Source organism: Podarcis melisellensis, assembly GCF_964234715.1.
Source record: "Podarcis melisellensis genome assembly, chromosome: 8".
NCBI lineage: Eukaryota > Metazoa > Chordata > Lepidosauria > Squamata > Lacertidae > Podarcis > Podarcis melisellensis.
In genome coordinates, this window is record NC_138540.1 from 42,911,222 (window position 1) to 42,924,696 (window position 13,475).

The 13,475-nt window shown below is 47.1% G+C and overlaps 1 protein-coding gene across 1 annotated transcript in view; it reads right to left on the reverse strand.

Moving 5' to 3' along the window:
• JPH3 (junctophilin 3) overlaps positions 1 to 13,475 on the reverse strand; it is a 91,014-nt gene that overhangs the window by 7,911 nt on the left and 69,628 nt on the right. The window contains exons 3-4 of the mRNA XM_081920177.1: positions 10,078 to 10,202; positions 2,631 to 3,538 (exon numbers count right to left, since the gene is read on the reverse strand). Of these exons, the coding sequence (XP_081776303.1) occupies positions 2,631 to 3,538; positions 10,078 to 10,202 (1,033 nt within the window). The remainder of the gene's footprint in view (positions 1 to 2,630; positions 3,539 to 10,077; positions 10,203 to 13,475) is intronic.

The following is a 13,475-nucleotide window of genomic DNA, read 5'->3' on the forward strand; positions in this document are numbered from 1 at the left end:
CTATTTCTGGGTTAGCGGAGTCTGTAACCTGAAGAATATGTAACCTGAAGCGTATGTAACCTGAGGTACCACTGTAATCTAATCAAGAGTTCTGTTTGTTTTGAAAGACAGCCTACTTTAGAGTAGTGTTGGATACTGCAGAACAACAGCACATCTATGCTGTAAGCTGCCTGCGGCGTCTTCCACACCAGATATTCAGTGTGGGGTTGCTGAGCTTCGTTGACAAGCTTCGTTTTACAAAGCAATCCACATAACACCATCGTCCAATAATTGACATTCTGTATTTTTGCTGGCATCCCACCATAGTTTCTCAGACTGCACACACATCATGCATTAAAAACACATTCCCCACTGCTCCCCTGGATACTGTAGTTGACTCTTCATAGAACTATCACTCCCAGCAGCCATAGCAAACCACAGCACCAAGGATTTTGGGGGGTGTTTTAAATGTGCTTTAAATGTGGCTGTAGACTGCAGAAAGTTTGATTTCTTTTCAGAAAAAAATGAAAGACTATTGTAAGCCTCCATAGGTGCAGATACCCTTAGGGCTACTGTCCCCCTTTTTTTGGTGGGGTTCTGACATAGGCAGTGGTGTGTAAGCAAAGTGACTGCATCAGCCCAGTACACATTTGTTATAATATTTGTGGTGATGGCCTATTTTTGGTTTTACTTATCTTTTAATTACTGCTAAAACTTATTTATCACTTTAGCAACTTTAGAGGGTGTGTGTGTGTGTGTGTGTGTGTGTGTGTGTGTGTGTGTATGTATTGCACCATAATGCTACAGCTTCGTAGCATTGCGGTACTATAGTGCTAGACCTCTCTATCCTTTTTTCCCTTAAAGGCAGAGCAGTGTTTTTACCTTTCAAAAGATTGATTAAACTAAAAGCAGGATAATAAAGCAGCACCCACCCCAAAGGATAGAGGGAGTGTGTGCTGAGCTGCAACCAGCACCACCCATATCAGCCGTATCACACCTCACTACAGCGGACAGAACGCAACAAGATGTTCACACAGAGGAAGTGCAATACTCCCCATAGTGTGGGAAGTCAGCTGCAATTTGCTCGTAGCTTATTAACAGAATAAGTAGCCCTAAGAGCCACCCATCTGGAAGCAGCCTCAGTGGGTGGAAGGTTGAGTGGGAAATTTTGATTCAGCATGTCACAATTATCCTGGCACAAGACAGAAGCATCCATTTGTTGTACTAGCCTCAAAAATGCAGTCCTGGTCTCCAGTTTAAAATATATATATTTTTAAGTGCAGAGCATATGTGTGTGTGTGTGTGTGCGCGCCTACACACACACTCTGGGTGCATAAATGGCTGAGTACTCTGCACACGTGTGAGAGACAAATCTCAACATTTTGTGAGTCTCTGCTTGTTACACTAAACAACTAGAGACATCACCCACCATGTTGTTCCCTTGTAATATGCATAATCTATCGCTTTACCCCCTGTTATAACAACTTCACTGGCTACAGTTCGTTTCCAGGCACTATTCAAAGTGCTGGTTAGGACCAATTAAGCCCTATATCGCATGGGACGAAGCTACCTGAAAGACTGTATCTCCCTTTCAGAACCTGCCCAGGTGCTGAGATCACAGAACCATAGAAGTGTAGAGCTGAAAGGGACCCTGAGGATCAGCTAGTCCAACCCCCTGCAACAAAGGAATATGCAATTTTCCCATATGGGAATCGAACCTGCAACTTTGGTGTTATCAGGGATTAAGAAGCTTGAGCCAGACGCCTGAAGTTGAAAAGGCAAGGGGAGTTGAAAGCAGGTTCTGCAGATATGAGCACCTTCTCTCAGTCTCATCCACATCAGAGACATGGTTGGTGGTGACATGAGAGAGAGCCTTTCTGTGGCTGCTTCCGTATTGTGGAATCCCTTCTCAAGAGCGGTTAGATTGGCTCCCTCCTTGCTATCTTTCCACAAGGAAAGACCTTCCTATTTAGACAGGCCTTTGGGAACTAGCTGTGGACTAGATGTTGACTTCTGGGCTGTTTTCAGGACATCTGGTATTTTAATGCTAGTTCTAAATGTGTTCCATTCCGTTTTCAACTAAAAGTAAAGGTAAAGGACCCCTGACAGTTAAGTCCAGTCACAAATGACTCTGGGGTTGCGGCGCTCATCTCGCTTTACTGGCCGAGGAAGCCGGCATTTGTCCGCAGACAGTTTTTCTGGGTCATGTGGCCAGCATAACTAAACCACTTCTGGCGAAAACAGAGCAGCACACAGAAACGCCGTTTACCTTCCTGCCGGAGCAATACCTGTTTATCTACTTGCACTTTGATGTGCTTTCGAACTGCTAGGTTGGCAGGAGCTGGGACTGAGCAACAGTAGCTCACCCCGTCGTGGGGATTCAAACTGCCGACCTTCTGATTGGCAAGCCCAAGAGGCTCAGTGGTTTAGACCACAGCGCCACCTGTGTCCCTATTTTTTTCAACTAGTTTGTTTTTATTACTTTGCATTCTGCAATAATGTTGTTAAAATGTGAGCTACCTTGAATCCCAGTTTGGGGGGAAAGCGGGGTGTACCGGTAAATACACTCAACCACCACCATGTTGCCCATTTCCCCCACTGAAGAGATCACACTTACATTATATACATATCTATTTAAACATTCCACTTACCGCACCGGATTTGAGCTCATCCCCATTCTCCTCCTCCGATTCTAGTGCAACAGGTAAGGATTTCTGTGGCGGGGAGCAGGTTAAGTCCCACCTCAATAGCCGGGGTTCCCCTTTGTCCCCAAACCTCAGACTTTCTAGTTTCTGCACTGTTGGCTCGGCAGAAGACCCTGGCCTGAAGTTCTCCTTGTTTTGGGACTTAGACCTCAGTCTTTGGACTCCAAAGCCCCGGTCTTCCCCGTGGTGGTCCTCCGCGAGGCTCCTGCTGGGGCCCATTTTGCTATAATGTCTTTTTTGGGAGTGTATTTCTTGCATATAAGAATCCATCCTCATGAGAGGCTTCATCTCCATCTCGTAGTTGCTCAGCTTCTCCTCGTCCAGCTCCAGGAGCTTGTTGCTCCCTGAGACGTGGTGGTGGGGTCGGTGGTGAGTCCATGAAACCGTGGCCGGGGGGTCTGTCCACCTCTCCCGCTGTTTGTGGTTGGAGGCCGCGTGCTTGTGCCCGCCGCTTCGGCCCCGGTAGTCTTCGGAGGAGCCTGGCTGGCCACTGCGCAAGGCCCCGCCCCTCACACCATGTGCCCTGCCCTCCTTGTCTTCGCCCCAGCTGTTGGGCCTCATATAGTCCCTGCCACGTCCCTCCAGCAACATTTGGATCTCCCCGCCCCTCTCTTCGTCCATGCACACCTGCCTGGAGAAGTGGGTGCTCTTGTTTCTACAGGAGGGACCCAGAGGTGGGGTGGAGGAGGGGCTGGCGGGAAAGCTCTGCAGGGGGCTGTCGTCGGGGGTGAGGTCCGAAGGCGTCGTTCCTTTCCTGTAGAGCTCTGGGCTTTCTTGCTGGAGTGGTGTCCCCGTCGAAAGGACCTCGATGTCGTCGCTTGAATTCTGCCTCTTTGGCCTCTGACACTCAAGTCCTGGAAGGAGACGGAGGAAAGGTGCACACAAGAGTCAGCCATTGCTTATTTGTTTTGTTATTACATTTATATCCCACGTTTCCTCCAAGGAGCTCAAGGGGACATACATAGCCCTCCCTCTCCCCATTTTATCCTCACAACAACCCTACAAAGTAAGTTACACTAAGAGACAGGAACTGGCCCAGATCACCCAGTGAGCTTCATGGTGAAGTAGGGATTTGAACTCGGGTCTCCGAGGCATTTGTCTGTCACTCTAACCGCTACGCCACTCTGGCTCTCTCAGCTCTCTAAGGGCCTTAGGCACACTCTCTGGTATTTAAGGGAGAAACATATGGCCCCCAAAATTGGAAAATACCTCACACTGCACAAGAGTTCATACTTTGCCTTTCACACCGACTTTGCCACAGCTCTTGAGTCTTGCTCAGACCCATCCAGTCCAACTGCATGGCCACACTAATTGCACACTGCTAGTGCAACTAATGCTACTGACACTGAATTGCTTTTGGCCACCCATATGACCGCTCGCACATTATATTTATTTAATTTGTGTATTAAATTTATATGCTGCCCTTCATTCGAGAATTGCAGGGAGACTTACACATGAATCAAGCCTCAACAACACCAAACAAGACCTGAATTCTGTGCAAGTGCTACCATGGTGGTTATTATCCTTTACTGCAGGTTCTGCAGGCAAGCAGTAACTGTAGTCAACAATATTAGCACCCTGTTGCCAAAGAGCTGGCTTGTTAGCGCAGATCCACATGGAAAATTCAACCCACTTCTTCAGCTTTTCCGTCTGTCAGCAAACATTCTAACAGCTTCGCTCCCTGACCATATGGAATGTTTGTGGACATTCTGCGAGATCACCTCAGTGCAGCATCACTCCCAGGTGAGAATCCAAGGCTTCACTGACACAAAGTTCCTCATATTTTGAAACACCAACACCGGCATTTCCAGTTAAGTCCTCATTTCCCTCTCTCTCCCTCTAATCTTGTGTTCAGATAAGCCCCACTAATATCAATTGGATATGTGCAGGTATAACCGTACGTAGCTCCTTTCCATTTTGTTATTGATTTGCTGAAGTTTGCAGCCTAAGGGCTTGGGGCAGATAATGCAAGAAGGGCTCCAGTTTTTATCTACTCAATTTCTTCCTGAGCAAGATCCTCTCCGCTTGGTGTGTTTGCATTTTTTGTAAATGCATGCAGTAGTGGGATGTGTATTAAAATCCCTCCTAAGTGCATCAGAAACAAACTCCATTGCAAACAGAATTCTGCAGCCTAGTCTGGAAGCTGATAAAAAATGTATTAGATAAAAAGTCTTTTTGAGAGATTATGTTTAAAGAGAAGAAGTCCCCTGGCAACTGGAGAGGTAGATAGCAAACAGCTCGGGGTTGCAGGAGCCCTCTGGGGCTCAGAGAGGCCTGCTAAAGCGCTCAGATCTCTGATACCCAGATTGTAGTTCTGTGTGGAAGTGATAACCCCGGGGAATGTTGATGTCAGAACGGCCTATCCTCCAAAGACAGGCTTGTTCCCCTTGCCGGATTTGCTAGCTGACTTGTGGAATAAATGGAGGAAGATGACATAAACATCTTCTCAGGGCCATGGGTGAAAAAGCTAGGGCTCAGTGTCAGCCATTATCACATCTTGTGGAATTGAATTCCATAAGTATTCAGACCATATTTGCAGTGTGCATTTGTGGTACTGAGACTTCTTTTAAAAACCGACAAACGCGGTGTCCTTTGAGGCGCTGGTGGACAGGAGCAGCCATGGAAACACCCACCACAGCCCCTCATCATTGCAAGTGTGCCTGTACAGAGCGCAAGGAAGTACTTTGAACAGACACGTGCTCAAGCGGGAAATGGATAAACTATAGAACAGTTATCACCCGGGTCTAAGCCCTCTGGCTCAGAACAGGCCAGCCATCAGATTTTGATTATTTTTCTTAATGAGATGATTAAATGCTGGAACCTCCACAAACTCACTTTTGGGAGGGGGGGAGACTGCAGACCATTTTTGCAAAGGGAGTGAGGGGAACCCTGATTTTCTGTCCACCGGAGGAACCTATAAACATGAATCAGATCACTGGTCTATCTAGCTCTGTATTGTCAACACAGACTGGCAGTAGCTCTCCAGGGTTTCAGGCAGTATTTTCTGCCTGGAGATGTCTGGAGATTGAACCGGGGATCTTTTGAATGCAAAGCATATGCTCTACTATACTGAGTTATGGCCATTCCCTAAGCAGAAGCAGGAGAAACAGAAGCCGTCAGCTGAGATTTCCCCATGGGTCAGATAATTTACGGGACTGGCAGGGTAGCCTTCCTAAGTCACTGCTGCTGAGAGGGGGTGGGGAAGTGGGAATGAGCTCTGAAAAAGGACAAGAAGCTAGCAAAGTGAATCATCACTTGTCAAATTCTCAATACCCTAATATAAGGGCGATGAGTAACCTCCAATTTAAATCTCTCTTTTTTAAAAAAAAAATGTTAGCAAAAGACTTCTAATGAGGGTGCAGAGCACTGGAACTGGGTGCCTTGACATGAACACACATTAATTAATGTGCTGTTTAATGACTGCATCTTAGACTTATAGCTCTTCTCCCATCCCTCCTGTCCTTTGCCCTACACAGAAAGACACACGCAGCCAAGCCAAACCCTTGTGCATTAAAATCTGGAGTGGCTCCTCCACATCCAGTTGCTCGGTCCCTGCTCCTGCCAACCTAGCAGTTTGAACGCATGCTGTGCAAGTAGATAAATAGGTACCACTCCGGCGGAAGGTAAACACCATTTCTGTGTGCTGCTCTGGTTTTGCCAGAAGCGGCTTAGTCATGCTGGCCACATGACCCAGAAAAACTGTCTGCAGAAGCAGACAAACGCTGGCTCCCTCAGCCTGTAAAGCATGATGAGGGCTGCAACCCCAGAGTTGTTCGCGACTGGACTTAACTGTCAGGGTTCCCAATTAACCTCCATTACCAGGGCTCAGTAGTGGTAGGGAGCACAGAGGAATAATTTCCAGGGTGCCCATGTGACGGTCTCATTCCAGTATACCTGAAGGAGCATCTCCATCCCCATTGTTCAGCCTGGATACTGAGGTCCAGCTCCAAGGGCCTTCTGGCGGTTCCCTCGCTGAGAGAAGTGAGGTTACAGGGAACCAGGCAGAGGGCCTTCTCGGTAGTGGCGCCTGCCCTGTGGAATGCCCTCCCATCAGATGTCGAGGAGATAAACAACTATCTGACTTTTAGAAGACATATGAAGGCAGCCATGTTTAGGGAAGTTTTTAATGTTTGATGTTTTATAGTGTTTTTAATATTCTGTTGGGAGCCGCCCAGAGTGGCTGGGGAAACCCAGCCAGATGGGAGGGGTAAAAATAATATATTATTGTTATCATCATCATCATCATCATCATCATCATCATCATCATCATCATCACCAAAGGGCTACCCCTAAAATATCATGGTCACAAGGCAACCTCCAATTTAATTTTTATAACCCTGACAAATTCCTTACCCCAGCAGGCAAAATTTTGCACAGAACATCACACAGCGCTACAGGCCCTGAAGGGCACTGGGATGCTTTCAACTCTGCTTGTAAATGGAGCCAGCACTCCTCCTAAAGTGTTGCTGGCTGAGCAGGAAGGTACTGTTTTTCTGCTTCTGGCACTGCACAGCGTTACACAGAGCAAAAGCACAGGCCTGCTCTCCCATGTAATGTAATGAAAAAGATGTGGGGAGCGGTGTCTGTCTGTGTCTCTTTGCGTCATCTTCATCGGTGGTGCCTTTTCTTGTGTGATGGTTTGGTTATGAATGAGGAGAGAGTGGAGAGAGGTGGGGAAGCACCATATTGGTAGATAGGAACATAGGAAGCAGCTGTCATAGCATGAGACGAACCTTTAGGCCACCTAACTCAGTATTGTGTGCGCTGACTGACAGCAGCAGTTCTGCAAGGGTTTTCTCCCAGCCCTGCCTGAAGTTGCCGGGGGTTGGACAGGGACCTTCTACATGCAAAGCAGGTGCTCTTCCGCAGATCCACAGCCCTTCCCGTGGGAGAGAACCAGCAGCAACACCAAATTCAAGGTTCTCTATTTGCTTCTATTTTGTCCCATCGCCACATTTGCTGTCTGAATTGTTTTTGAGAATGCATGGAGTGTAGGGATGGGGGTGTTTGGGTTAAGGCGTAAGAAAAGCAATGACAAACCTAGACGGCATCTTAAAAAGAAGAGACATCACCTTGCCAACAAAGGTATGTATAGTTAAAGCTATGGTTTTCCCAGTAGTGATGTATGGAAGTGAGAGCTGGACCATAAAGAAAGCTGATCGCTGAAGAATTGATGCTTTTGAATTATGGTGCTGGAGGAGACTCTTGAGAGTCCCATGGACTGCAAGAAGATCAAACCTCTTCATTCTGAAGGAAATCAGCCCAGAGTGCTCACTGGAAGGACAGATCGTGAAGCTGAGACTCCCATACTTTGGCCACCTCATGAGAAGAGAAGACTCCCTGGAAAAGACCCTGATGCTGGGAAAGATGGAGGGCACAAGGAGAAGGGGACGACAGAGGACGAGATGGTTGGATAATGTCTTCGAAGCTACCAGCATGAGTTTGACCAAACTGCGGGAGGCAGTGGAAGACAGGAGTGCCTGGTGTGCTCTGGTCCATGGGGTCACGAAGAGTCGTACACGACTAAACAACAACAACAACACAAGCGACAAGGCCACTTCAGTGGTGGTCCCAAAGTTACAGTCCCCTGGCTTCCTTCTTTGCTGGTTTTTAGGCTTCTTTTAAAGACCTTACTATTTTCAACAGGCTTTTAGGGTGCGTTTTTAAGTGTGTGCCACTTTGAAATATTAGATTCTTAGGCTGCCTTTTCGTTTGTGATTTCATTGATTGCTTTTTATGCTTTTAATTTTATCCAGCCCTTTCATCGAATTATAGGGTAGGAAAGGACCACAAGGGTCATCTGGCCCAACGCCCTGCTACTGGATTGTTTTGTGTGATTTGTCTTCAGAAAATGTGTATATGCGGTAGTGGCAGCAGCAGCAATAATACCAAAAACAACAGCTTGGTCCCAAGTTGAGCTATTTGTGAAAGCAAGCACACCTTTCTACAGGGATATGGCTATGTTTTGTACTGAAACAAGGGTGGGCATCCAGACCTGGCTGGCAGTTCAGAGCCTTACTTTTCCCACCTCCCACAGGCAAACTTTGACACAGCCACCCACCTGTCAATCACCCGAGAGCACAAAGAGATCAGGTGATTCATTTTCCTTTACCTGCACGATTTGAAATAAAACCACTTGGGCAAAAGGTAGAAGGTTTCATGAGCTGCCCACAAGCCCCACTTTCAACAGGGAGCTGCAACTTCCTCTGTCCACATCTGATGTTAGAATTTTTATTTATTTATTAAATTTATATCCTTCTTTCCCTTCCAAAGGAGCCTAGAGCAGCAAACATCAAAGTGCTAAAACAGGACAATTTAAAATAAAATAAAAAGAGATTCAGATCTATCTAAAAGCATTTAGAACACAGAAAAAACATTTAAAAGCAGTGACGTATCCTCACAGATACACATTTCATGGTTGTTATGGCCAGTATCTATTGGCCATCAAATGCTGGGGAAATGTTTTTGGATTTCTCCTGGAAGTCAGGAATGGGGGAGATAGATGCACCTCACCAGGAAGGGCATTCCACAAACGGGGAACCACCACCAAGAAGGCCCTGCCATGAGTAAACTCCAGCTGGGCAGCAGCCAGAGGCAGCACTAGGATCCCCAGGATGTTGGAGGATATGGGCTCATCCACACTTACCTTTTCCCCGGTGCCTTCCAGGCACAAGTCTGCACTTTAAAACTCCATGTCTACACTCTATTTTTTCACCTCAGAGCTTTCGCAGCAAAAGCCCGCTCTTTAAAGCTGAAGTGCAACAAAGAACAATTCAAGATTCCCATGGATTGCTGTTTGCTCTGATTCAGAGGTAAAAAGAGCTCAGACATGGAGCTTTAAAGTGCGGAGGAAAGATAAGTGCATACCCCCCAACATTTCTCCAATGAAAATAGGGACATCCTAAGGAAAAGTGAGTCTTTCCTGGATCAAATCAGAAACCAGGACGGCTTCTCTAAATCAGGGACATCCCTGGAAAACAGGGGCACTTGGAGGGTCTGTAAGTGTGGGCTTATGCACTAAGTGTTGCATCCAACAAAGTCCTACTCAAGCAGACCCCCTGAAAGGAATGGGCCTAAATCCGTCGTTCCCATTAATTTCAATGGGTCTACTCCGAGTAGGTCGGGCACTGGATGCAACCCTTCACCAGGATCTTGATTGTGTAAGACCAAGGTGGTTGTGAATCGTGGCCCAGAGGAAAGAAATGGCGGCTCAGGGACTCCGAAGGAGATGGAGCAGAAGCCCTGGCTCAGCAGGCGAGCGAGCCAGACTGCCAAAGAGAGGCCTGCTCTCTGACACTGACTCAGGAGAATTCCTGCAAGGGATGGCTTGCTCCCTTCCCAGGCACACAGCTGCGCTTGCAGCGCTCAGGGATGAGAGGATGAAGTCACTGACCGTTCTCCCTGTGCTGGAAGGAAGGCGAAAACTCTTTGGCAGTGATCCTGGCAATCCGAGCCTCCTCCTGCGCCTTCTGCGCCGCCGTCACAGCTGCGTCTGCCTTTGCCCTGGAGTGGGATGTCCTGTGAGAGATCAAGGGGGACAGAAAAGGCAACACCGGGGGTCAGAGGGTTTTCTCCAGCTCGTTCCATGATCCACACACCACCAGCACCAGCACCACCCATCGGGCTTGTCTGGATCCTTTAGCTCTGCAGCACCAGTGCCTGGGAACTGGAACTCTTGGGAACCAGTCCAGGCCATCGCATCAGTTATTTCACTCGAATGAATCAATGCTCAAACGCCAGAGTGATGGTGCGATTCTGCCAGAATGTGCCAGCTGCAATGCCAAAACATGAAGGCAGGATGAGCAGTCATTTCCCCACTCCACCCAAGTATAGACACCATTCCCTTAGCACATGTTGCCATAATGTGTTCCTCTGTAGCGGCTGATTTCGCTGCTGTGACTTAAAGAACTGCTTCTCAAAGAACTCAGGGGAATTGTAGTTCTGTGAGGAGCAAGGAGGGTGTAACTAAAGTGGCACCTTACAGGTGCTTTGAACTGCAACTCCCATCATACCTAACTGTAGGGTTGCCATACTTTGAAGAGCAAAAAAGGGGGTGTTGTGACTGCCATTCAAAGCAAACAAATGCAATTTGTCTCAAATTTTACCCCTGAAAAAGAGGACATGTCCTGGAAAAAGAGGACACATGGCAACGCTACCTAACTGTTGGCCATGCTGGCTGGGACTGATGGGAGTTGGAGTCCAGAACATGGTACCATATTGGCTACCCTTGTAGCAAAGGATTCTTAGCACTTTCGCTGAAATCCCCAAGGTTCTTCAGAGAAAGATAAGTGGTGTAAAATCAAGGTTTATTTACAGTGCAGCTCTACCTGTGGGGTTGTATCTTGATTTTTAAGAATTAAAAAATAGGTTGTGGCCCCTTAACATTTAACACATTTATTGTAGCATAACCACCTGTAGACAAGGGTCTACTTGATCAGGTGCAGGAAATGTCCAGCTGAATATTTATGAACACACACACACAGCCACACAATCATAGTTAAATAAAGAAAAGCGCATATGCACACAATATGTGTGCTTGGGCCATGCATCAAGGCAGCTAACAATATATCACAATAAAAAAGAATACGAGCATTTATTCCTAGGTTACAACAATTGAGATATAGCTAGCTGGAGGGATGTGTATGTGCAAACTGGAGGTGAGAGGATCCTTTGCAAGCCCTTCTGGGTGAAAGAGCAGTGAGTAGCAAGCAAATCCAGTCCCTCTTTGGCTCCTTGCCGTGTCCACGTCAAAGGAATAAGCAGAGAGAGCATTGTTGAAACTGTCAGCCTGAGTGACGGTTTCAAACCCCCCTCCCCTCTCCTGGGACACAAATCGGCTTTCACAAGGTGGTTCTTCTGCACTTCTCCCAGAGTGGCAGAAAAAAGCTGCTGTTTTAAGCTTAATAATTGATTGGGTCCGCATGTTATTTCCTCCTCCCCCCCCCATCTCCTTTCTTTAGTGACTTCACTTTCATTCTGTATAATTACACTATAGTGCATTATCAGATAAGCTAAAAGAAAATCCCAGATTGAAACACATGCCAACATTCTACAGGTCTGGATAGGCTTCCCTAAACAAAACAGCAGTTTAGAATATGTGTCAAAAAGCGGACTGTGAATGTCAATCGGCAGGGAGTTCCAAAGTGTGGACAGTGCTGCACTAAAAGATGAATTTCTTACAAAGGCACAGTGAGCATTTTGTGGGCCCCGTAACAGTCCCAGTTTGGCCGGTCAGAGCTGCCAAGTGGGCATATATATCCTTCTGTTCTTAGTCCTGGAACTGTGAGTGAAGGCCAGCAAGTCCTTACAATGGCCTGGCGCTGGGAGGGGCTGGGTTCAGGGGTCGCAAGAAGGTGTCCTCATAGGGGCACTGCATGGTTGCTCACAGGTGTCTCATGTAACAAAGGACAAACCGGAGAGCAGAAGCCCTTCATGTTAGTTCCAGGAGGAGCCGTGGGTCATGCTTACTTGGGAATGACGACTTGGAGTGGGCAGTGATTACGGACTGCCAGTTCCCACATTCTTCCAGGCAGTCCTGCTATCAAGCAGTAATAAAAATAATTTGGGGGTGGAGCTGAGGGGGAGCAGATTTAAAATATTTTGGCCATTTTCCATACAGTTAGGCAGACTGTAGTTAAGCTGCTATTTTCTCCACTTTAGCTCCTTTGCAGAAGGGGATGTAGAACAGTTGCTGGAAGTTGCATGAGGGCAGAGTGCTGTTGTGCTCAGATTCCGCAGGCATCTGGTTGGCCACTGTGAGAGCAGGATGCTGGACTTTTAGGCTGCTGGTCTACTTTACAATGGCGGCATAAGCATTACCATGATAATATACTCCTAATGTTTCACCTTGATCACTGAGGTCTTCTGAGGGCAACCTTTGGTCTCCTCCATATCCCTGACATTTGGCTAACCTTTCTCGGGGTCTGAGTCTTTGGTGTGGTAGGCCCTGTCCTGTGGAACTCCTTGCCAATAGAGGTTGGGCAGCAGCAGGAGTCATCCCTACTCATTTCCAGACATCTTCTGAAAGCTTAATGATTCAGACAGGCCTTTCAAGCCTGAGATTCTTTGCCAACTAGCTCTTGCTGATGTGTTTGGCAGTGTTCTTGACTGCGATGCTGTGTTTTTATTCCGTATACCGCCTTGTGATGTTACTTATGAAAGTGCAGTTAATAAATCTATCTCTCTCTGTCTATATCAATCTATATAGGATGGTGAGATGCTTTGAAAACTTGAAATGCACTGCATAAATGATAAGGGTGATGGCGATGGAGGAAAAGGAAGGGGGGGAGAGGGAACTCAGTTGTTTGCCAGCACATGAAAGGGGACATTGAATCCTGTTGTGGATCTCTGGGAAGATGAATGTGGAAACAATGGACCATGCTGAGCGGAAGAAACACCAACTGATGCTAGAGAAAAGGTGGAGGAAGATGCCTCTGACAGTCCAGATATGTGAAATGCCACCAGAAGAGAAGAAGGAAGAGAGCCCACAAGACCCTGGATGCCACTCTCCTCCAAGCTGAGCGATGGAACTGTTTGCATTTGCAATATAATAGTCTAATTAGCATCCTTTTTACAATTCCAGCTGTTCACCACTGGTTGCCTTGGCTTCACACAGAGACCCTGCTGTCAGTCCTTGTCTCTGGGGAAAAGCCACCTTGAACCTCTCCCAGTTTGAGGAAAAGTTCCTTGCTCAGCGCCCACAGACAAACTAATGTCAAGCCTATGAGGGGAAGGGTGTTAATTTGGAACCTCTCCTTTTAAGACAGGCCCAGTGTATAAAACCTACACTTT